The sequence below is a fragment of the Brachyistius frenatus genome, unplaced genomic scaffold, assembly GCF_029030835.1.
Source record: "Brachyistius frenatus isolate BFR_SWC_R1_liver_20210118 unplaced genomic scaffold, ASM2903083v1 Contig_116, whole genome shotgun sequence".
Lineage (NCBI taxonomy): Eukaryota > Metazoa > Chordata > Actinopteri > Embiotocidae > Brachyistius > Brachyistius frenatus.
Window position 1 is genome coordinate 373,949 of NW_027210715.1, and position 24,726 is coordinate 398,674.

The 24,726-nt window shown below is 40.1% G+C and overlaps 1 protein-coding gene across 1 annotated transcript; it reads right to left on the minus strand.

Moving 5' to 3' along the window:
• Positions 1 to 6,416: 6,416 nt before the first annotated feature.
• LOC138629478 (cAMP-regulated D2 protein) lies at positions 6,417 to 23,021 on the minus strand. Its single transcript, XM_069713206.1, has 8 exons — positions 22,533 to 23,021; positions 20,512 to 20,713; positions 19,955 to 20,088; positions 18,391 to 18,518; positions 18,039 to 18,157; positions 17,364 to 17,504; positions 16,788 to 16,960; positions 6,417 to 7,010 (listed from the first exon to the last, which is right to left on the minus strand). The coding sequence occupies exons 1-8, from the start codon at positions 23,019 to 23,021 to the stop codon at positions 6,558 to 6,560; spliced, it is 1,839 nt and encodes a 612-aa protein (XP_069569307.1). The 3' UTR covers positions 6,417 to 6,557.
• Between the last annotated feature and the right edge of the window lie 1,705 nt (positions 23,022 to 24,726).

Genomic DNA, 24,726 nt, shown 5'->3' on the forward strand with positions numbered 1-24,726 from the left:
TGAGACAGACTGAGGAGAACAGTGTGCTGTAGATGACAGCAGCCCCCCAATCCTGCAGTATTCAGATGGCCTGAGCAGTACACAGTGCACAGAGAGCTGTCATCTGATTTCTAATTGCAGGCACAGTGGCTATAATCACATCTTATTGGAATGCGTCTGTGCAAAGCCAGCAGCGGGTGTGATTTTAGAGTCCGACAGTGAGACAGACATCGATTCCATAACCTTTGCTAAATTATCCAGGCAACGAGAGGATTGTGTCTCTTTTCTGTCTCGCTCTCACTCTGTCTCCCTCTTGTCACTGTAATGAGCAGCAGGGTTTTGGGTGGGGGGAAGGGGTAAGGAGGTGGGGAAGTGTGGAGGGGGGGGGGGTGGGGGGCATGTGAGTCCAGCCGTGGGCACGGAGCTCCAATGAACTGCAATTGATTAGCTGCGTGGCCATCTCAGACGGCTGAGTCGCGGCGCGGGCCGTGCTTTCATATCGGATGACAGCAAAGTAAATGTCTGCCGAGATAATGAGGTGGCCTCGACACGCCCTACGTGTCAGCACTCTACCAATCAGTGTGAAACCAATGAAATTGGGCTTGTGTGTGTGTGTGTGTGTGTGTGTGTGTGTGTGTGTGTGTGTGTGTGTGTGTGTGTGTGTGTGTGTGTGTGTGTGTGTGTGTGTGTGTGTGTGTGTGTGTGCGTGTGCGTGTGCGTGAATGCATGTGTGAGTGGCATATTTTCAACTAATGCCAAACGAAACAGGACAATTCACAGTGGCCTTTGTGCAATCGGGGAGTGAGGCCTCTTCAGTTGGTCTGGAAAGAGACTGTCGAGGCTGGTGGGAACCTGCAGGCTCCAGAAACAACCTTCAGACTGGACATTGAGCAGTTAAACTCACAGATCAACTGGAAGAATCTGGACGACATGAATCCTTACAGCTATTCTTGAGTCAGCATTTAAGTAATAATCTTAAACTGCCTCATAGAAATTATTGTCTGCTCTGCTTCCAGATGAAATAACACAACCCCTGCCCTGTTTATAAAAGCTTTTATATTTGTATTCAGTGTGAAAAATCTCCTGAACTACTTTCCTGTAATATAAACAAGACTAAGATTCCACAGCCACGCTAACAGCTTTGTGAGTCTGAGGCACAGCGGTGCTTTGAGCTAAATGTCATCATCATGCTGCTACAGTCACACTGACAACACTAACATAATGATGTTGGCAGGTATAATGTTTACCCTGTTCATCATTTAAGCTTAATGCATTAGCATGCTAATATTTGCCAATTTTCACTTAAAAAAAAGTACAACTGGGAACGATGAGAATGTCAGTTTTGCAGCAACAACTAAATGAGCAGATAGATAATCTCTAATATGACCCACAGGAGCTGCAGTGGGTTTACAGCATGGATGCTACAGTAAATGTCGGATTAGGTTGAAGACAAAAACAGCTTGGTTAGGTTAAAAGAGAGTGGAGGATAAAAATAGCATGCTTGTTCAAAAATGTTTGTTACAGGTGCCGGACCTGTGAAAAATCCCTGGTTCAAAACCAGATGGAAAAATACCTCTCTGTTAAAAGAGTAGGTTTCTGAAGAGATCATAGTTTGGGTTCAAAATTACTAATTCAAATTATCTATATGTATATGTTATGACACAATATCAATTTATTGCAGAGACTCTGAAGTGTAACACCGTTACAAAACACGTCAGTTCATAATAACATTTACCATTTCATTAACATAATATTAATAAGTGTGTATTGTTCTGTCTTAAAATTGACCCTACAGACTTTGTAAAAGACATCCCTCCTGGTAAGTAGCAGATAGAAATGATAACTGTTCAGTCCAGTTCTGCTCAAATTTACAGCTGGATTTGGGTTTTTAGGTGGAACACTGTCCTTCTCTGGCATTTTAAACACAGCTGAGTTCGCTTGCGAATTTATTTTGCATTCGACTGGCCTGCCTGCGCAGAGAGCAGCTGCACACATGGCTCTTGAATCAGGCTGTGGGTTGCCAGGTTGTGGTGACAGATGGATTGAAATTGTATGTACTATAGTGTGTGGGGTGTGTGTGTGTAGCTGCTGTTTCATTGATTCTCTTGCAAATCGGGTAACATCAGACAAACATACAAAAGTTATGGTTTTGTATATGACAGTTGTGAATTATGGGACTTAATAGTCTACTAGCACAACTGACCTTTTGGTGTGTTTACAGTGGAGGACGGTTTCACTAATATAATTTTGTTCGTAGATAATGCTGCCATACAAATTTAGGGATCATCAGCGTGATTTGAATTTGTTTATTTGGGACCGTTAGTATCTATGGCAACAATCGACTATATAATTGTCAAAATATTTCTTTATGTTGTCCTATTCTATTTGCTCTTCCCTCGTCCCAACCGGTTGAGGCAGATGTCCGCCCACCTCTGAGCCTGGTTCTGTCTGAGGTATCTTCCTGTTAAAAGTTTTTTTTTTAAAAACCATGGCTATCTGTACCAGATATGATGGTAGTTCAGTCATGGCTTGTTGAAATAATCCAGTCTGGACACAAAATGGTGGACCAACTGACTGGCAGACCTTCGCTGCCATCCCTGGAGCAACACTGTTGGCATAGCTAAAAATCACCCTCTGGCTGTTTTGCTCCCAGATGATATCACAACTCCAGACCTGTTTATGAAAGCTTTTTGCTTTAATTTGGACAAATAAATCTACCAGAACCATGTGGTTTATTTAAAAAAAAAAAATGAGAGACTAAAGGGCAGATGTTAGGTACAGCTTGGCATCCTACCAAAACTGCATCATCTCAACAGTCTCCAGGTCAAAACTACAGCAGACGCCTAGATCTTCTTTTCATGATGAGACACATCTCGGACGAGACATGGAGAGCAGCGCGGTTAGATGCTTTTCTTTCACACTGAAAAGTCCTCCTTGGGCATCATTAAATGAAAAACACTTCAGCTTGAGTACCCCAGAAGGGCCAACTGTAATAAACAACACATTTCATATTCTTCCACCAAACAAATTACAACTATTACCACAGTCTCTTCTTTCAATGCTGTTCAGATAATTCAAAGGTTGGATATATTGCATGAATTACCACAGCACCAAAGATAGTGCATTATTACATTTTGATTTTAAACAAGATTTGCACTCAAAAGACATGCCCTCCCTTTTTTACGGGTTAATATCTGTTGGGAGAGAATTTTCCAACGTTACATCATCTATTTTCTCCTTTTTTTTCCTTCATTGCTGGAAGGTTAACAGCATCAAAATGCCTTTGAAGACACCGTGTTTTGTACAGTTTAACCCTGGACCTTCTAATTCAGTTTTAGTAAAACAACATATTAAAATACTTGATATCTCTTTGATGTAAGTTGCCTGGAGGCGGGATCTCAGTTTGTTGCCAACTCAACTGAACTGAGCGTCAAAATGAGGAATCATTACAAGTTATTTTATAAACAAGAAGCTGTCTCTAACTTTGGATAAAAAAAATTCCCCCAAGAGAAAGAAGTTCACATCAAACCCGTATGAATTGTATTTTTTTTTCTCCGTTAAGAGCAGCCTGACAAGCTGTAGAAAAAAATCTCAGTGGGTTTTCACAGGTCCATAGTTGTGAGCATTGAGAAACAACTCCAGTCTTGTGTCGGCTGAAATTAGGGTCAGGCGATATATCGATATTTTATCATATTGTGATATGAGGTGAGACATTGTCTTTGTTTTTGGAAATCATAATTTCCAGATATCTCATAAATAGGGTATTTTCCTGGTTTTAAAGGATACATTGCAGTAAAGTGGTGTCATTATCTGAATTTATGAGACTATTCCAGCTGTTCCATCATTTGCCTTTTACTTACTTAGTCGTTATATTACAGATTATTATTTATCAAAAATCTCATAGTGTAAATATTTAGTGAAAGCACCCCAAAGTCCATTCTTTATATCTGAAGTGGGTCTTGTTTCACAGCCACTCTCAGGTCTGTGTGTTAATATGTTCAATAGCTGAGTGGATCCACATGTCCTGAATCAGTGTTTGTGTTATGGCACTGTTTGAGTTTCTTTGGGTCGACCACAATGTGTGTTTAATGCTCAGTACTATTTGAGGTGGATCTGGCTGTGCTCAGATCAAGTCTCTCCATTTTGAAAATGAATTCATTCATGGTGGGTTTTCCATTGGTTTGTTTCAGACTGGATCCAACATTTCTCACCCATTAACACTTCTTCACCAAACAGTTGTCTGATATGAAGGTCACAGTCTGAAAACATAGAATAATTCTCTCTGAGTTTGTCATGTTCATTATGTTTACACTGTTAATATCAAATATTGCGCGCTGCAGCTTTAGAAATGATTTTATTTCAAAAACACGTTGGCCTCATTGGGGCTGTGTACATACCAACAGGAAGATGGAGTGGTCCAATAAACAAGCCATGAACATAAATGTTTTTGAAGCCTAAGCCACAGTACTCCTAAATGGATGAGCAGTGAAATGAGATGAAGGATTTAGTGATCAAACCCAGCTCACACCTTCAGACACAATCAAACAGTACAAATCCATTTCATTTAGGACATAAGCTCCGGGACGCAGACCAGACAGAATTGTGAAGGTCTTTTTTTTCATCACATTGACAAGGAGTGACTTGCACATGCTTTTACATAATGCATTTTTACATAAAGTACAGCTGATAATGGAAGTTCTTGTGTGTATCACAGTAACTTGAACTACATTGTTTGATTTTACTATTACATCTGATATGTACTGTGGTAAACAGGAAAAATAACCTTATGGAGCTCATTCTCCAGCCAAAACTTAATAAACAAATGTTTATTTGTTGGGGTCTGGCCAGGTGGAACACCAGTGCCTTTCTAATGACTCACATTGCGCCATCAGCTGTTATGAAGGGCAAATTACTTTTTGTAATTACATCTGTGAGTAAATCATCATTAAATCATTGTAAAGACTGTGTCAAAAGTCAAGTGATTTATTTATTTTTTGGTCTCTGAAGGATAAATTCTTTGGTACATGGAATATATGCTGTATTTTTTTTCTGAAGCATGTAGTAGAAACATGTAGTGAATGTGTTTGATATGTATATTTTCTATTCGCAAATCACCCTTTTTGTTAATGAATCGTAAAGTCTTTGTAAAACATATTTTGTTGGTTTGTTAGGTTTTGGCATGAAATGAACTCCACAGGACCTCCCCCAGTGGAATAAATAGCTTAGTAAGTTGTCACTCTTATGTCACTCAATTTTACACATATTCCTTGTCTTTCAAGATGGCTCAAGTTTCACGACCGTTTTAGCTGAAGCGCAACAGTGGGGTCAGCTCTCTGTACCAGAGTGTCTGTCACTGACTGAGAGGGTGACTGATTGATTAAGATAGTAAGTGATCAAAGTTCCACCATTGGTAGGCAGAATGATACAACGTCCTGTATCTCTTTCAAAATAAAAGTCCTTATTTCAAATTAAAAGCCCTCCAGCTATATTGTCCTTAAGCCGTAGCGTTTGTCTGTCTAGTTCTGGCCTGAACATGTAATGTTTTATGTGTTGACAGTGGCTGTACTCTCAGGGTGTGTTCAGCAAGAATAAGATGCTTCTTTTGGCCTCATTTTATTTGGTCAAATTTGGATTCTGGATTTCTTTTTGCACTTTTATTTTTATACACCACGAGCCAACTAGCTAACTACAGACAATATCTGTGTTTGTCTCACAAGCCACATTTAGACTGACCCGAAAACGTTGTTTTTTTCCCCTCAACCTTCTGCTTTTGTCCTATTTCTCTCAAGCTCCTTTGAAAAACTGATGTGCACAGCCATCTTTTGTCTTCTGAAGTATTAATTAGTGAATGGTGTTTGGTGTTTACGTCTACCTCGCTGCAAAGCTCGCACACGCGTGTGTATTTACACTAGCAGTGCGTCTACTGTGGTGCAGCTACTACCAGTCCTATAATTGAATCATTGAGTTTCCCTTGGATAATGGCCATCATTAGTGAATGTTTAAAGTTTGAAAAGTAAAGAGTTGTAACCAATTTTGGGGATTTTTGTTAATTCTCATTCAGAGTGAGACACAGATTGAGACAGAGGGGGGGAAAGAGCCCCGGGCACACAGCCCTTCACCTGTTAAATTATCGCCATGATGTATTTAGAGCCAACATTTGGTTTCTGCTATAATTATATAGTGCACATGTAATTACAGATCTTTTACCTGTCTATAATTTTGGGTAAACGCGCACAGCACCTGTATTCTCAACATGATGTACTGCAGACATGAGGCTTGCTTGTCTAATGGGTGTCTCCCGCTGCTCTAACCTGTTGACATGGGCGCCAGAATGAAAATGAAGACATTCTGCACACACCACACAGACAGTGTGTCCCGGGCCTCACATGTTGCCGAAGATGGATAATAGAAATGCTTTTTTTCTAAAAGCTGTTTTTTTGATTGAAATAGTTAAATAGTTGCTGCTGGGAGCAATTCCCAAAAGCTCATACTTAGGGATATATCATTTTATGATAAATACCACAACAAAAGTCGTGACAAAGTGAACAGCATATAATGACACCCAGCCGGTCCCCTCACTAGTAGATGCCCAGTTTGTCCCAGAAGTCGCATATATGGTTCCTGGTTCCCACTTGTGCATGTGAACGCACCGTCAGGTTCATGACCAGCCAGCCGCTGGTGTCAGAATAGCGCGGCCAAACAGGCAGACGCTGCTCCCGGCAGAAGGGGGTCTGTTGGACCCTGGAGGAGGGGTCACCGGTGTGGGCGAAGGCGCCCCAGTAGCACAGCATCCGATTGGACAGCAGCTTCTCTGATGGTAACAGGGTGAAGTTGGCCACCGAGGCCGAGTCAAAGAGAAAGGGCAGCTCGGCACCGTGGCAGGCGTGCTGGTAGCAGAAGGTGAGACCTGACCAGATGCGGTGGTCTGAGGCCACGTGGTCGAACACATACATCCACACGTCGCTGCCTGCTGCTGTGCCAGCTCGCGCTGACCTCCTGGATGGACACAGGAAGACGTAGTCTGTAACGATCTGGGGAGAGAAACAAGAGAGAGCTGGTCAAACAACAGTCGTGACAACATGATGACCAACATTGGTCTCTTAGGAGAAACCAAGTAAGTCAGTAAGTCCACAACTTCGGTCCAGACTAAAGCAAATATTGACAGCTTTTGGATGGATTGGCATGAAATTTTCGAAAGATAAACATTGAGACTGAATGTTAATATAAGGTGTAAATGGAGAATACAACTTTGGTGAAAATATGTGAAATATCTCAGCATCTACAGTATAATGGATGGACAGCATCCAGTTTGGTGATCGCCCAACCTTTCTATTTCCACCATGAGGCTGGCACATGTTGTTTTGACTGAAATGTCTTTTCCTCCAGATGAATTGTAACCACTTTGCTGATCCCTTCACTTATAAAGTTACATAATCAGGTCAAACACGTAATTTGTACAATACTTTGGTTTATTGTGTGGATTTTGGCCAAAACATTTGCAAAGCTAATGACATTTCCATCAGCCTCATGCGTACTGCATGTGTAGTGTTAATTACTAAATTGTAGAAAATAACTGTACTAAGATAGTGACAATGGTGAATATCAGCATTGTTATGTTACTGTTTCAGAGACATGTGTGACTCACAGCACTCAAGCTTTACATAAGATGGTATTTTGCTGTCATTGTCCCTTTTACAAAAACATGTTCATTCTTCCTGTGACATCTCACACCTGTTCTCTTCTCCAGTATTGGAGGAAAAACACACAAAAGCCTCCCACTCATGAATACACTGTCTCTTATAAGTGATGTACTGCTTTTGTCTCACTCTTATTTAGAATGTTATGTAAATATAATTTGGAAATTATTATTTCTTTCTTTATGCCTTTAGGAATTATTTTTCTTTCTTAATTATGGAATTTGAGAAAAATGACTTTTAATTAATGATTTAAAAACATGATAGGTATAGTGTACGGGCAATTTCTGGGTTAGGGATTTTTAGCCGTGGCTGTATGTTGCATGTGCAGGTTACCAGGTCCAAGTCCATAATTAAACAGAATTTCACTCATCTATTGAAACCTGAAAAATCTGAAACCTGGGGAAAAAAAAAAAAAAAAAAATATATATATATATATATATATATATATAAACACTCTGTTTTCCAGTTGAAGAATTGCTCAGCACTTTTAGCTTCTCCTGTGTTTTTGGAGGAAAGAAAATGAATAAAACTAATTAGCGTGACCTCTACAAAGAAACGCGCTGGGAGCAGGGCAATAGAAACTATTGTTCCCTCTCAGCTAAAAGGAAACCAAAGAAAATTAAGGAGGACTGTCTTCTCCTGCCTGTTACCTGGAAACTAGAGTGTATTTTTCAGTAGCACACAACCTGCGCCCACACAGCCACACATCTGACACACACACACACGCACGCGCACACACACACACACACACACACACACACACACACACACACACACACACACACACTTCTTACCTTGCTTAGAAAAGGCACATGCACGAATGCATTAATCCCTAACCTGCACATACTGCACCTGAACACTTGGTTGTCATGTCTCACACATTCACGTACATGGTATACTTTAAGTTAAATAATGTCTACCATGTTTTCAAGCGAGTTAGAGAACTAGAAATATTATTTGTTCTCTGTTCTCTCTTCCTCTGTCTATCGATGGTACTCATACTCCACATAATCTGTTTTTATTTTGAGGCGCATTTCTTTCTGCAACATCAGACAGCCATCTTAATCAACACACAGCATAATTTATTAAAAACATTTTAACAGGTACTTTCCCTCCAGCCACGACCAAAACGTTGGAAGCACATGTTCACATAAACATTTTAAAATGTATATTACATTTTGAAATGTAGAACATTTATTGTATGTAAAACAATATTTGAACCTGTCAATATAAGTGCAGTCACTATCTGACGTATTTTCATACTTTCCAAACTGTTCTGTGATGCATTGACTTACTGACATATGGACTTCAGCATAAAAAAATTAATAAACTTCAACGTTTGAAGTGTGATGAACAATGTGATTTGTGATTGGAAATCTATATCTGCCCGACCTGCAACCTTCACCCATCCACCCAGGAGGAGTTTAATGGGCGATTAGTGTCACTGGAACACACTTAAAAGGTAGAGGTCCCACTAACTCAAATCACGTACTGCAACTGTAGTACCCTTTAGCACCAAAGCTGTGTGTTTTTCCAGATGAGAAATAGTATGATGCCCATGTTTATATTCTGTCAATCATCCTTTGGTAAAGGACATACTGAAAATGTTTTCCTCCTCCGGGTTAGAATTGCATCACAATGGTTCACATTCATTTTGTTTCTTGTGGTGTTGAAACACATTTTAGGTGTTATTTAGGAATAATTTAATGATCAAATGTTGTATCTGTAGAGAGCAATTTAAATAAGTGAAATGAACATCGCTGCCAGAGGTACAGTAGATGGAAAGACATGTGCTGTTAGCAGTATGAGGCCTACATTTTTTTTTTTTTTCCATAAAATCTGTTAGCTGTAATTTATGTCACATATCCTCTATGAGCCTGACAAGAAGATCCCTCTTCACTGGAATTGCTTCTATTGTTGGCAGCTTTTCACATAAAGTTGATGATCTTGTCAATGATTGAGCTGAAAATCCCGTGTTAGCAAAATACAGTTTAGAGCACCATTGTAATTTGTTGTCAGCTTCTATGACAGGAGAAGTGTTTTGGATTTTTTTCATTTGGAAACTCATCATGAAGCGGCGCTCACACAGTTGATGAGTTCTGTTTTTGTGTTTTTTAATGGGAAAGATGAAGATTATGTGAATTATGTTGTTCAGGGTGTGTTCAGAAAGAAAGTGCACACACGGCACAAACATACAAATGAGAAGCTCTCCACATCAGCCTCCTCTGTGAATGACTGGTTGACATTAGTGCTGACCCCCACTATCCTCTGGAGAAGTGGCCTTTATAAAGACATGGGAGGCGTCTCTGTATCTGGAGGGGCGAGCTTTGGCTGTGACCCCACCATCTCCCTACTGCACAGTGAATTGTGACTGAATACTAAATATGTCCAGTGGTGTCACCTCCTGACCCCCTGCAGCTCCCTGATGCCACCATCCTGCGCTGTGGATTGAAAAGTCTGACAGAAAACTGTTGGATGCTTCCTTCCTCTGCTGTGAAATCATTCAACAGTCCACCTATGTATTTTCACAGCTGTAAAAACATACAAGTGGGACATAAACACACTGAAGTAATCCAAATGAATAAAACAAGCATCAAAAGAAGACTATAAGAGCCAAGGATCAATTTGTGTGAATAATTAATGTGCCAAAGCTGCGGATACACATGAAGCATGTTTAAGAAAAGACTCAGGCATTTTGTCTTTTTCAGTAACATGTTTCCAGCAAAGCCACAAACCCTGCAAAGCTTGTGTTCACCACGACCACTACTCATTATCACAGTTAATAAAAGAACATTTACCGCAACCAGAGACCATTCTGATTTACAGGGACGAAACAAGGCAGACCTTACTGCTGCTACTCTTGGCACTAGATGAATATAATACAGTAAATAAAACAGCTACTGTGGGTATTATAATTAAAACATGACGTGTCCAACACTGACCTACACTGTGAGGGACACAAGGGACAACTCAACCTCTTATGTTAACTTTGAATCCAGCCTTCGAGGAGCTTTAAGTGTGTTAGCAGCAGGCAAGCAGCTGGTATTGAGAGGCTCTACAGTTACAGAATATTGCCACACACATTCACAGCTCATTGACATTTCCGTTAAGGTCAGGAACAGGGTGTCGAAAAGTCGCTAAATTTGTGGCAAGGAACTCTTCAGGGAAAAAAAGTTGCTACCTCACTGTATCCACTCAGGTCGAAGAAGGAGGTCATGTGTAGGAAGCGTGACATAGTCCGCATGAGGAACTGCTTGAATGTTAGTTCGAACCCCCAGTAAGTCATGGTGGATTTCTTTAAAGTAATGTAAGGTGGTTAATTAATGAATGTAACATATTTAACTTTAGCTTATGTGACGTAGCTAATGTTAATGACGTAAAATTACTTAATTTAACCTAACCAAGACATTTTGGTTCCTAAACCTCAGGCCACTGTGGGAGGTGACAAAATGCCAGTATTTCACATCTCGGGATGAGAACAGGTTGGCAGGTAACTCTTGGAACTGTTTGGTGCCAAAATTCATGCGTCTATAATAAGAAAGAGGTAGCACTAATTTGACCGTATGGGAGTCATAAAAAAAACAAAACGCTTTTTTATTGTTCCAAAAGAAATTTGAGCAAAACTACAGTTTGCCAGTGAGCATAAAGACAAAGACCAGGGGTTTTTTAGAATAAAAAAATTGTCTTCTGGACAGACAAATCAATTGGTTGTTTGGCCACCGTAACAGTAGAGATATTTTATGCTGACCAAAAACAATTTCTCAGAAGAACTTAATACAAACTATGAGGTGGAAATGTTACATGATGGAGTTGTTTTGCTGCCTTGGGATGTGGGAGTTGGCAGCTTGCAGACATTAGCTGTGTTCACTTTTGACTTGGGCTGACTTCGACTGACTTGATCTTCAATGTGAACAGATTGCTGTCCAGTCAGGTACATGCTTGGCCTAGTTATGTTGTGTGAGTAAAGACAAACACCTGTTTAGTTAGAAAAATCTCATCCTCAATAACAAACATGTCAACATGGCCTTTTTGGGAAAATCGGTGCTACCCTATACATACCGTTTATTCACCTAAAATATGTTCTAAAATATTGTCCAGTCAGATGCAAGTTTCCACCGGAAACACACATGAAATTAAATCTGAGAAATATTTTATGAGAACATCTGGGGAAACATCTGGGGTGAAGGGTTAAGGTGTGGTGGGGGAATATCATGCACTGCTAGAGCAACACTTTTTGAGAGGCAACTTTTTTATTGCTTTTTTATGACTTCAGACTGTACTGAGACAATTTAAAAAAAAAAAAAAAAGAGGACAAAATAAAAAAGGAACAAAAACAAGCCAGGAAGGTGAAAAGACATTTAAAGGATCAGAAATACATCCCACAAGGACATGACTTCTGTTACAATAACAAATTCCTGAGCTAAACTGTTTTTACAGGTTTTTTGCTGGAAATTAAAACTAAAGTGTAAAATGAAATCACGGGTCCAAAATTCTTAAAACCAAAAACACAAACCACAGGTCATCCATGTCAGTGAAGTTTTACGGCAAAGCTCTGGTGGTTCCCATGAGGTTTTAATATCATGTAACATGGTGATGTTCTGCAGCGCTAGCCAAAGTCAGACAGCATTTCTAACTAGCATGCATGGTTTTAAGTCCACATGACAACAAAAGATATGGTTGATCCATGTCAAAGAGTGCTTGAATATAATGTGAGGCCATCTGGCTGAAAAATTCAGTTGATCTGGAAGTGGACCTTTCAACAGGAAATGATCACATGAGCAAATCCACCGAGAAAAGAAATTTAAAAAAAAGGAAGAAATGGAGTTATGAAGTGGCCTAGTCAAAGCCCAGATTTTAATTGAATTGGGGAGATTTTAAACAGGCCAGAAAACACTCAAAAATCCTCCAACTGAAGGAATTTTGTGCAGATGTGTAGTAAAAAACCTCAGGCAGCTGACGTCAACGACTGGTGGAGAATCAAGCAAAACGCCTACAAACGCCTGAGGGTGTACTTTTCCGAGGAATAATACTACATCTATTGATATTTCTGTTGGAAACATGATACAAAACAAAACACATTTTCATTTAGGTTGGGTTCAAGTATGAGATTTATCCATAGGCACTGTATCAATGATGATCAAATGTTTGCTTTTCCACATATATATATATAAAAAGCCAATAATTTCCATGGGGTGCACTGACCTTTTGTACACTGGTTTGAAAAACACACACTGTATGCATTTAAAAGCTACATTATATTTACTGTCAATGTGAATAATAAAACGGGCACGAATTCGCACAAACTGCGGCTCGGTTCTATTTTGTAGCCTGATGCCGTGCTGTCAGCCAATGGTTAGTCAGTAGTTTATTGAATTAAAAGCAGTTATTTTGATTTGATACTTTGGAATTTGCATTTTGTTGTAAAGCCCTGCCCATATTGGGGGCATACAAGTAACATCATGCTATTTGTTTTATTTGGAGCTTTGTTTTGGTCTCCACCAACTCCTGATGGAAATATCTGTCTTTTAAGCTGCTAAATGTTTCGGTATGTTCAGCAGCTAGTTGCTAACTTTGTCCTCTGTTTGGTGCTGACAGATAGACATTGTTATTAAAACTACTTTTCACAGCAGCCTGGAAATGAGCTTAATTTCTTTGGTATAGTGCCAAATCACAACACAAGTCATTTCAGGGTTGACATAGTAAATTCCAACAAAGCCTTACAACATTATAGAGAGTAACCAAACTGTTCAACAATTCCTACATTAGATAGAGCAAAAAGGAAACATTCCCTTTTAACAGACCTCAAACCGAACCAGGCAGAACAGGAAAGTTTCAGGCCCTAAAACCCAAAACAATGAGCTAAGAGACGCTAAAACAATCTAAAAAGCTGATGAACTGTAAAGTTGGTTAATAACTCTCTGTGGGTTTGCCATGACGACTAACACCTTTCAAATTAGATATAGTCATTAGACCCACTGATATATATATACACATATAAAGATTTGTTAATGATTCTGTTTATTAGGCACATCTGCAATAAATTATACCTTCATGGAGGTCACTATGTTCAGTTTTTCAATTAGAGCCATTTTTCAGTCTATATTTGAATTGTATTACATTATACCTGGAGGTGTTTTCAAAATTCAGTCTAACCTCATTAAAACAGATACAGTGTCAATTCACAAAATCCGTTTCTTCCTGTGGCGGCCCCCCTGTCTTCTACTTCCTCGGTAATTCCTCATCTTATCCCTCCTGTCACTGTAGACGTTCAAGAGAGACGAGTCACCTCTTCATGGAGCAGTCAGGCTGCATCTCAAACAGACAAACTCGCTGACTGCAGGTGGTCCACATGCTTCACCCATACAAATGATGGAGGAGAGAAAAAAAACGCATCTGTCTTGGAGTCGTAGTCGGAGCTACTGAAGTGGTTGTAGCTCCCTCTGTAGGCACATGTTTGAGGAGACAGGGAGCAGCACCGAAGTCTGGAAAGTTGCTAATGATGCCAAACTTTTATACAAGGTGACATGTCTTTTCATCTTTTGGCCTGATCTCGACTCGCAACTTACAAATCATGGCAGCAGAAGAGAACAATCGTTTTCAGACTCGTTAGACACAGGGAGGCTAGTGACAGCTCAGTCCTCATTACACACTGAGCTCCGGCAGGGTGGGACATCGATCCAAGCGTAACGGCCTGCCTCGCACAGCCATTCAATCAGTGATTATTGATGCATGTGTGTGTGTGTGTTTGGATGTGTGTGGCAGACTGTGCCTGAGTGTTCACTTTTCAGTTGGTGAGTGCAAGAAAAATATGGAGCAGAAAAAAAAGCCCTTTACGTGCAGGTTATAGTGTTTATGCTGGCTGTTTTCTTTTTTACACAAGCAACTTTATTATTCTTGAACACAATTCATTGGTTAAATGTAAGTAGGGGGACAGCTAGCATCTAATTAGAACAATGATGAGGAGACAAAGCCACACAAAATGAAAGAAAACAAAAATCAAAAGCAGCACAACTCAGTAACTTTGCCCTCTTGTGAGTTGATCATATCTACACGTGTTCTCTAAGCTTAATGGAGGAAATGCATAGAAGTGACTTTAAAAAATTAGTGTCTTAAGACTTTTAAAAATGTTGCCTGAGAGGAGAAGACACCACATTCAGAGTCATATTTTCAAGGTTGGAAATAGAAATTCAAATAAACAAAGGGAAACATAGCTTAGCTCTGCCAGACTTTTGCTCACAGCTTCTGTTTTTTGTTTTGTTTAGTATTTTTGTGCTGGGATTGTAGTCTGGAAACACTGCTCACATTAAGGTTCACTTCGCCACTCTGTGAACCAATCAGTCATCAGAGTGGATTGTTAAGAGCGATTACACTGAAGTCGAGCGTTTTTTTCTAAATGCAATTGTGACGGTCCTTAACCCGAGGTCTACAACCAGGATGCAACGACTGGAAACAATTCCCTACGGAGCACACCCAAACCCATATGTTTATCCAGTGAATTTGGGGCTGGTAACACCAGGCCAGGAAAAACACTTTCCTTTTACAACAGGCACATGTAAACATGTCAATTTCAAGACAGTCAGTTTAAAATAAACCAAGAAAATGTCCTTGGTTTCAAATCCCAAAAACAAATTATGAATTTACATATTCTTAGTCTCTAAAACATTTCCGCTGACCTCACAGTCCTCTAGAGAAACGACCTTCATTGCGAGAAGCAGGACCTCACGATCAACTGTGACTGAATAATAAACATGTCTGTCACCTACTGACCCGCTGTAGCTCCCCGAGGCTGCTGCCTCACACTGTGCATCCAAAAGTCAAAGAAAAAAACTCTTCTTCTACTGTGTCATCGTCCCCCAGTCCACCTCTGCATTATTACATCTTACAAAACCTTGAAACAAACCGTGATAAAAATGAACTGACAATCAAAGCTAAGAGTCATCAGCCATGCTCGTGCCTCTGAGAGGTGCTTTGAAGTAAATACAAAGACGCATTTAAACAGGTTTTTGCAGTTTTGTGGGCAATGTGACATTTGTGACTGCCCTCGTGTTTGTTTGCAGATTTTTATCAAATGTGTTGTGCAGCTGATCTGTAAAACAAAATCCACAAATGTGTACTATGATCCACAGCGCCTCATTTGTAAATCGGGAGGTTCCCGAACACAGAGAGGGTGCTCATCCGGTGGGTCAAGGGGAGAGAGACATATGGAAAAAAAATTGGCTGTAAACGATGTGTCATTGTTGTATCTGTGGATTACAACTATTAAAGTCCTGTAAAAATTCCATAACGACACCACCTGGTCTGTTTGAACTATGAGGGTCTATTAGTAAAGTTTATACAAATACTGGTCCCAAGCGGTCTTTAGCCTAAATTTCTAATGATTGGTAAGCTAGTTGTCATGGTAACAAACTCATAATGCAGGTCTTGTTTACAATGTTCACCATCTTACTTTAGCAAATTAGCATACCAACATTTGTATTGGACCTCACAGTGGCATAAGAGGAAAAGATAGAGGATCAACAATGTTAATATAATTTATCTTGTTTGAAACATATATAGCTGTAATTGTTATGGCACTTTATCAAATATCTCAAAGTAGTTATTGACCGACCAACCAATCAATAAAGAGACCAGCATGGCTAACAATGACAGTTGAAATTTATATCAAGCACAGTTTCTAGATGTTATTTTTGTGCCACTCGTGTGTGCAGGCAGTCAACCAGGGAAATATACAAACCCTGGTTGACCACAGTGGCAAGCAAGAGAAATCTTTTTGGTGTAGCTGTATGTTCAGTCTGCAGCATCCAGGGAAATGAAATCGATTCCTCGTTCGCGGCTATAAATGTAGGTTTGTGGAGTTAAATGAGGGTCATTTGTCCATCACCAGTGAACAGCCTTAGTGTCTTGTGTTTTATATCAAACAATCAACGATGTTTTTGCATAACCACTGAAATGAATCCTCACTGGCTCCACCCATGTGCTTTATTAACATGACGAATGATGGTTTTTTTGCCTCTCACTAAATATGTGTGTATGATTGCATCAGTTTGTTGGACTCAACAGTAGATCAGCTTCAGTGCTGACAGTGAACAGACTGTGTGGAGCTACTCCTACCTGAGCCAGCATGTCCCTGCGGTCCACATCCCTGTACAGGGGCAGGTACTTGTGTAGGATCCGCAGAGCATGTTGTTTAAAGATGGCTGTGATGTACACGGTGCACTCCACTGCAGAGACTGGCTGGGTGAACATCCCGTACACAAAGAGCACCCCCTCCTCTGAGGTCGTACCTGCAGGACAGAAAACAGAGCCTCGGTCCAAACAAATAAGGAGGATTCTGTGGTGCCTGTAGCCTTGCTGTGAGTCTTTCTGCTGTCTGAATATCTCCAGGTTTAAAAATCACCCTTAAACAATGGACACTGCCTTCAGCTTTGTTATGATCTCAGGAATCTTTTCACCAAGCTGGCATATACTGCAACAGAGCCAGTGGGAACCCAGCAGAACAGTAACAGCTGAGATAATAAGCAATAAATCCAGAAAAATAATAGAATTTCATTGTTTCTGTGTGTGTGTGTGTGTGTGTGTGTGTGTGTGTGTGTGTGTGTGTGTGTGTGTGTGTGTGTGTGTGTGTGTGTGTGTGTGTGTGTGTGTGTGTGTGTGTGTGTGTGTGTGTGTGTGTGTGTGTGGTCTTACCCAGCAGCACCGGCTTCTCTTTCTGCCAATGGCCCTTCTGAAAGGCAGTGGCAGCCTGCTCTTTTATTAACTCCCCATCGATATACGGACCCCACGTCTCAAAGACCTCCAGGAACCTGAACGGGTTCACGATCTTGGAACCTGAGTTCAAAAAACTCTAAAATCACTTGGATTGAAAATACAGTCTGAAATTCAGATTTTCAAAATAAAGCTGAGAGATTGATGAATTAAAAGTAGATAAAGTGACACATCTCCACAGTGAATGCTATAAAAGCTAAAAAAAAAAAAAGAAAAGAAAAGGGTTTTCCTCTATAATGTCTAAAATGTCTTCTCCACAGCGCCTTTTCTTTCCTGGTTTTTACTCCAGAAAGTTAGCTCAGTCAGCCAGAAAACTGCTGCTGAGGATGTGATCACAGTCAGTGATACTGATCAATAATGCTGTCAACTCTGCAGATATATTATATTCATTGAATTTTTTGCTAAGGCAGTAAAATCCTTCTAATTGCCCCATTAAAGGCTCACTGTACACAGTCTTCATCACCTTGTTTTCCAGTACCTCAGGATAAATATAATGTTGTTCATCCTTTGCAGATAAACATATATCCTGCCTTCTTATGTAACTGTGTGGGCAGCCCTGAGTGTTATGCTCTAAATTTGGGTTTCGTGGCGTCCTACTTGTTTTCATCTGGGCGGCCAGGATGACCTGTGGAGCGAGAGACAGCAGGCAGACAAAGTCGCTCACAGAGCAGTTGGTCTGTTTAGCAAAGTGTTTTCCCAGCTTCAGGGCATCATGTCTGGGAAGGAGACGCAGAAAAAAAAACACAATTACAGTTCGGCATGAAGTCGTCCCGAAGCGTCACAGAGACGCCCCTGCAAGGTTTGAGCACGGCGAGAGGTACTGCCCTCTGATTAATTAATACTTCTGACAGCTCAGTGTCTTTTGAGTTCAAAGTCATTTGTAATTGCTGCCAAGTGCAGATCAGTCACACATGAGAAAACAAGATGACCCTGAGCTGTCGGGGCTCACCTGGTCTTCAGAGGGATGGAGAACGGCAGGCTCTGCAGAACGGCCTGTTTGAACAGAGGCTTACTGCTTTGGATCATCAGCTGCAGACTCACTGACTGAGAGCCTGCACTCTCACCAAATATCGTCACCTGACGAGGAAACAAAAAACGCAATCAGCAGCTTTAAATGTTTGCAATATTGTAAAAAAAACGACTTGTAAAATGAAAACTGGTTGAGCTTCACTAGCCAGAAGCACTTGTCTGTTAATGGCCCACAACCTACCTGTTTATAAATGATCCTATAACACAGGACATGTGAATAAAAAACTAGAAGTCGTATTTCATTCGTTGATATCATTTGGGATTGTTGTGAGGCTCGTATCAAATGTCGCAAACAAACTCTCAAAATATTCGCTATTTTTTTCACTGTTACATTAACAGTAAGCAAAGAGATAAAAACAAAGAGGGGATGTTGTACAGAAGATGACCACTGAGTACAACCAAGTATGGCTGATATTACAAATATCACAAGTCCAGCAAACTGGTGCTTATAGGTTGGAAGACACTGTGAAACAAGACTCGGATTCTGCAGCCATATCAGCAGCTTTGTGAGGCTTTGCTAAATACTAAAGTCAGCATACTAACATTAAAATGCTTAGCATGTGTGATGTTTCCCGTGGTCACCATCTCAGTGACTGAGAAGTGATACAATTATGCTTTAACTTCTTGTATTATAAATAAAATGATAAAGTTGTGGCCACACAATAAACTATCAAGATAATGTCACTGTTATTCATTCATTATAAAACTGTACTACTTAATCTAAGCCTAATGCCTATTAGCATGCCAACATTTCCAAATTAGCACTCAAGTACACAAGTAAAGCTGAAGCTGATGGGACAATCATAAACTCTTTGATCACAAAGGAGGCCTAATAGAGAAATACAAATGTCCAAGGAATGTCAAACAATTTCATGATTCATACAGTTCAATGAAACGATTCAATACATTAATTTGGACTCATCATCTGTGGACCATGAATGTTGACAATTTTGTAGAAGTGGTTCCCAAACTTGTTGACTGGTGACATGAACAATCACGACTCATCACTGCAAGTCAAACATTGCCTGTGGTTGGCTTCCAACATACTGGAGTTTCTTTGAACCTGAATCTAACCCGAGCCCAGTGTGTCTATAATGCTTTAACCTTACCCCAACGTCACCTTTTGTTGGGTGACATCTTTTGTGAAACAGTAGCATGTATGTTTACATGCAAACTTTTGGTACCTGTTCCAAACTGTTTTGATGTCCCAAATTTAGAGACTTTTAAATTTTTGTATATCATTTTTAGACTGTAGATATTCATAATCGTAAAGGTTTCATAATTTTATTTTTTCACAGTGTGCTAATTTTTCATGGTTTATTCCCAGTTGATCTTTTTTTATGCATATTGCATTGAAAAATTTTTTTTTTTTAATTTTGTGTTTGTGTTTGTTACTATTGTGAAGCCCGTCACTGCAGAGCACAGAAAATATGTGTGTGTGTGTGCGTGCGTGCGTGCGTGCGTGCGTGTGTGTACTTTCTTGCCTTGCTGGGATCACCTCCAAACACAGCAATATTCCGTTGGACCCAAAGAAGAGCGACCTGCTGGTCCAAGATCCCATAATTCCCTGCAGCCGAGCTGTGGGGATCTTTGCCCGACACGAGGAATCCGAAAGCACCTTCCAACATGCATCAATTCACATGATCAGAAAGACATAATGACTCAGGCAAGACATTAATTTCCTGTTTTCAGTCTTGCAGGGAAACGGAGTAATTTCCAAAAGGCTTAACCATTTAAAATAGTGTCACACACTCATTACCCAGCCTTTCTGTCTCACACACACACACACACACATGCATGCGCTCCATGACAAGCACACCATTATTTAACTAAGTGATTCCACGAGATTCCGTTCATTGCCTTCCCGACGCTGAGGTTCATTCGCTCTTTATCTTTGCTCACGCTGTACAATTTAGAAAAGGTCATGCATTTACTTAATAATGTTAAATACAGAGATACGATCACCATTTCCTCGTGCCATTCCCCCAGTTAACACTGGAAAAGGTTCATTTTTAAGTAAAATAGCACCAAACTTCCCTACCCAGTCGGTACTCCAGGTTTACAACAACAGTGTGGGTGAAGTTGCTGATGAAGCGTCCGTCATAAAGTGGTTTTGAAGCAGAACCGGCGATGAAATCCCCGCCGTGGATCCACACCATGACGGGCAGGGAGCTCTGCTGAGCGGGGCTGAAGTTCACATCCAGAGGGACAAAGATGTTGAGATAGAGGCAGTCCTCACTGACCTTTTAGAGACATTAGAGAACGCCGGTTATTCAGTTTGTGTTCAAGGAAAATCTGTTTTTTCATGAAGTGATGCATCTTCAAGTTTTCAAGCTGATATTCTGACCATAATTCCTTATTTGACAATTATGTTTTTCAAGTCAACTATAGAATGATACATTGGCCTGCAAGTGCAAGAAAACCTCTTCCGACTTGCAATGAAACTAAAACGATCTATAAACGACTATCCTTCACATCGCGCTGTTTAACGTTACTTTTTTGTGACTAAACTGTAGTAGTTTTTAAACACATGAAATCCGACACACACACTCGTTTATTTTAGGTCACTGAATCCTTGTAAAATGAAATGTTGCTAATAGCTATGCTCAGTTTGCAGGTATTTTGCGACAGATTCGTTGACACTTGACAGCAGTAGATCATGTTAGCTATCAGAACCAATGTCGCCAACTCAAAATCAAAAGTAGTAGGCTGACATTTTTCCAACATTATAGCACATTAGAACATTAACATCTTAGTCACACCATTTGAATAGCCCAGACAAGCTGATGTTACAAAATGGCCTAATATATAACACCAGTTAGCAAACCAATCATATCAGTGTAAAATTGGATTTTATTTCAGTGTTACTTCCCAGTTAATTTGCAGCTTAATCAATAACACTTTGGAGGGTCTTTTTACCACGAGAGGATGTTAGCTGCCAGCAATTCCTAATAAGACTTGAAATTACAACTAGGGGGCTGACATATAGTCAGACAATTTAATTATTACTTTATTATTATTTATTGTTTTATTACTATTAAATTTAACAAGGAAAGCAGTTTGTTTGCAAGTGGAACCAGATGCAAACTATATCCAGCTCATTTTAAAGTTTTGCAGATATTTTACGACTGGTTCGTCAATACTTTTGATGTTTTTTTCATTAAATGGGAGATAATGACAGCAATGAGATATTCTTAATCTCCTGGACTCAAGACTTTTTCTGATTCTGCTGCTCAGTCTTGCAGTCTCAATGTTATAAATGCATCGTTGTGATGTGGTTCCAGGGTTAGGAGTTCGATTTTGGGATTTTTTTTTTTTCCAGTGGTCACCGTCAACTACAGAACTGCACCAGTTACTACTATTTTCCTAAATATTCTACTGCAGGAAGTCATATCATTTAAAAACAAAGACAAACTGCATATTTTATAGGCTGATTACAGTATTTTCACACTCCACATAATTCAGTTAATCTACTTTACTTTAAGGACAACAGAGAATGAATAAAAGATTTATCATTTCACCTTAAGAATGTTAATCCTCGAAGTGTTGTGTAACAACATTTAAACCAATAAACCTTATAAAAATGCTTCATATTTTGGAGACTTTTTGGGAAAACAGATGATCTAAGTGTTTCTAAAACATAAATCACACAATAGTGAATCAAACCACTTCCACTGGACTGTACTGATGTAGACTTTCACTGGAATGAGTGGACACCATCTTTGAATCCAGAGTCCGGTTCCTGTAGGCTAATGCATCCACATCCACAGCGCACACACTCAAAACTATTGGTGGCTCTTCAGCTCCATATTACCTAATCTGATGTATGAGAATTCTTCATCCAAAGTATCTTTGACAATAAGACAGATTTATATAAAACAAATCTGTTCTTTCATGTACAATATGTGCTGCTGAAATCATCATTTATTTTTTTAACACTAACTTTAAGTCCCTCTGTCAAAATAGCTTAAAATGCCACCATGCATATTCCAACTGAAGTAAAACATCACGACAGCATGCAAATAAATGCAAATAAGTAAGACGTTGTTATATGTTCCTTACCATGTGAGGACACTCTTCAGTGATAGGGCTGCTGCAGACCTGCATGCATGCCGCCCTGGGGAAGGAGGCATCATAAACCCCTGACCAAGGACTCACAGGTCTGGGTGGCTTCCAACGATAAGCCCCGATAGGAGGGTCTGCATATGGTATCCCATAGAATACATGGGCCTTATCCACAGTAATCCCCTTAATCTGTCCATTTTTGGTTAGCACCACTGGTCCAGGAGCCCCATCCGTATCCTGATTGACTGGTTCGTCCTTGGTTTGCTGTGTGATTGCGAAGTCCTTCGGGCGTCCCAGCTCCTTCAGGGAGTTTATCTCAAAGTCTCGGTTGATGATGAACGGCTCGTCTCTCACCACCAGCCCGGGATAGATATTTCTCAGAAAGCTGACAAGGTCGATGTCATCATCATTTTTCGTCAGCTCTCCAGAGGAAAGCACTAAACTTAGTGTGCACGGCAGCAGCAACAAGCACTGCCAGCTAGCCATGTTGCAATACAATTCGCTTGCACTTATCCAGATCCTGCTGCTTCGATCTTGATTTGGCTTGAATGATGGTCCTGCTGAGGTACAAAAGTTGCAGACTGCAGCCTGAAACTTTCCACAGATTATGGATACTTGTGACTCCAATTTGGCTGGTTTACATTTATCAGACAAAAGCTGCTGTGTGGGATTTCATCCAGTAGACTCTGAACAGTTGGACACAGACACTGTGATGTAGGACCACTAATAGAGAACAAGTCGTCTTCCCTTTGCTTAATGTAATTACAGTTGCTCACAACAGGTAAATAAGGATAAACAGGCTTCATGAAGGGGAAAAACTGAAGGTTTTGGTTTTTATTTAAAAATCCCCTGTCCGGCTGATCATCTGCAGAGGTTAAATTCAAACAAATACATTTATTTACCTGCTTCTTCATTGAAAACTTGAATTTAGGTGCACGCTGCCATCTGCAGGCCTTCTGCACCACAACATGAAGCAACTTTAGGGTCTGTGAGGTCATGATGGGGTCAGATGTTTACAGCATGAAAAACTGGTATGTTGCACATAACTGCTTATATTTCCGACCTTCCATCTCTCAGCCTTGCTTTTTTTTCTTATAAAATATGAAATACTCCAGTAGGGTATATGTCTGTTCTAAAAAGTCTTAAAACCTATTAAAAAAGTATTTGGTTTCATTTACAAAGGTCTGGAATATTTTGTGGGATCAGTATGGTGCACCATCAAACCCATAGCATCACAAGATATTGAAAGCATTTCTTTATGTAATTTCACAATTAAACATGAAAAGTATACTTTTTTTAAACGAATGAACTGTTTGGCAGAGACTTGCCATTTCTGTAATGAAGAGACTTCGAATACCCAGAAGGATCATTTGCGTAGAGATATGAATATTCAGATTATGCTCTACATCATATCCTGAATATAGTTAAAACCAGGAATACATAAAGGAATAGTGCGCATGTGAAGATAGTAATGTTGATTGGTATGCCATGGAACAGATAAGTAAAGAAGCTTATTATAAACTCCTCCTAACTGGCCACCGTGCAAACACAAGATCTCTGAAAAGGTAAATGAACATGTGGTTTGTGGTTGCTTAAAAAAAGAGCTCATTTCTCTCAGCCGTTATGAAACTGGCATGTTCTCCCTGGAATTCGTGAATTAACAGGTTAATTATGCAGAGTATCAGTATGAGAGCAACTTTAGCCATTCAAATCATAAATGCCATCCAACACAAGGACGTTCCGCTTTCTCAGCTGCGCAGGAGATCAGTGAGTTGGTGAGCAGGTGACTGCTGGCAGGCAGCGCACACCTGCCCCTCATCAGCACTCCGTCACAGCCCGGCCTTCTCTTTCACAACACACTTCCCTTCGCTGTCATTTCAAATGAAAATGTAAGAAGACAATCGTACCGTTTTAAAATCACGTATCTCACTCGAATTCAGCGAATTAATCACCTTTTGATATTTCCAGGAAAGCCATTGAGTATTCGTTCGTCTTTTTCGTACTGATACCTACTATATCGCGTGGTGAGTAGCAGACACCCTGCAGCCCACATGCAGAATTTATTACACTTGGAGAGATACCTTCATATTTTCTTCCAGGACGCTGCGACGATATTTCCTTCTCGATATGTTGGATGAGCAAGGAGGGTGCTTTCGAAAGGTAAAGACGTTTGTTTCGGCTGTTTGGTTTA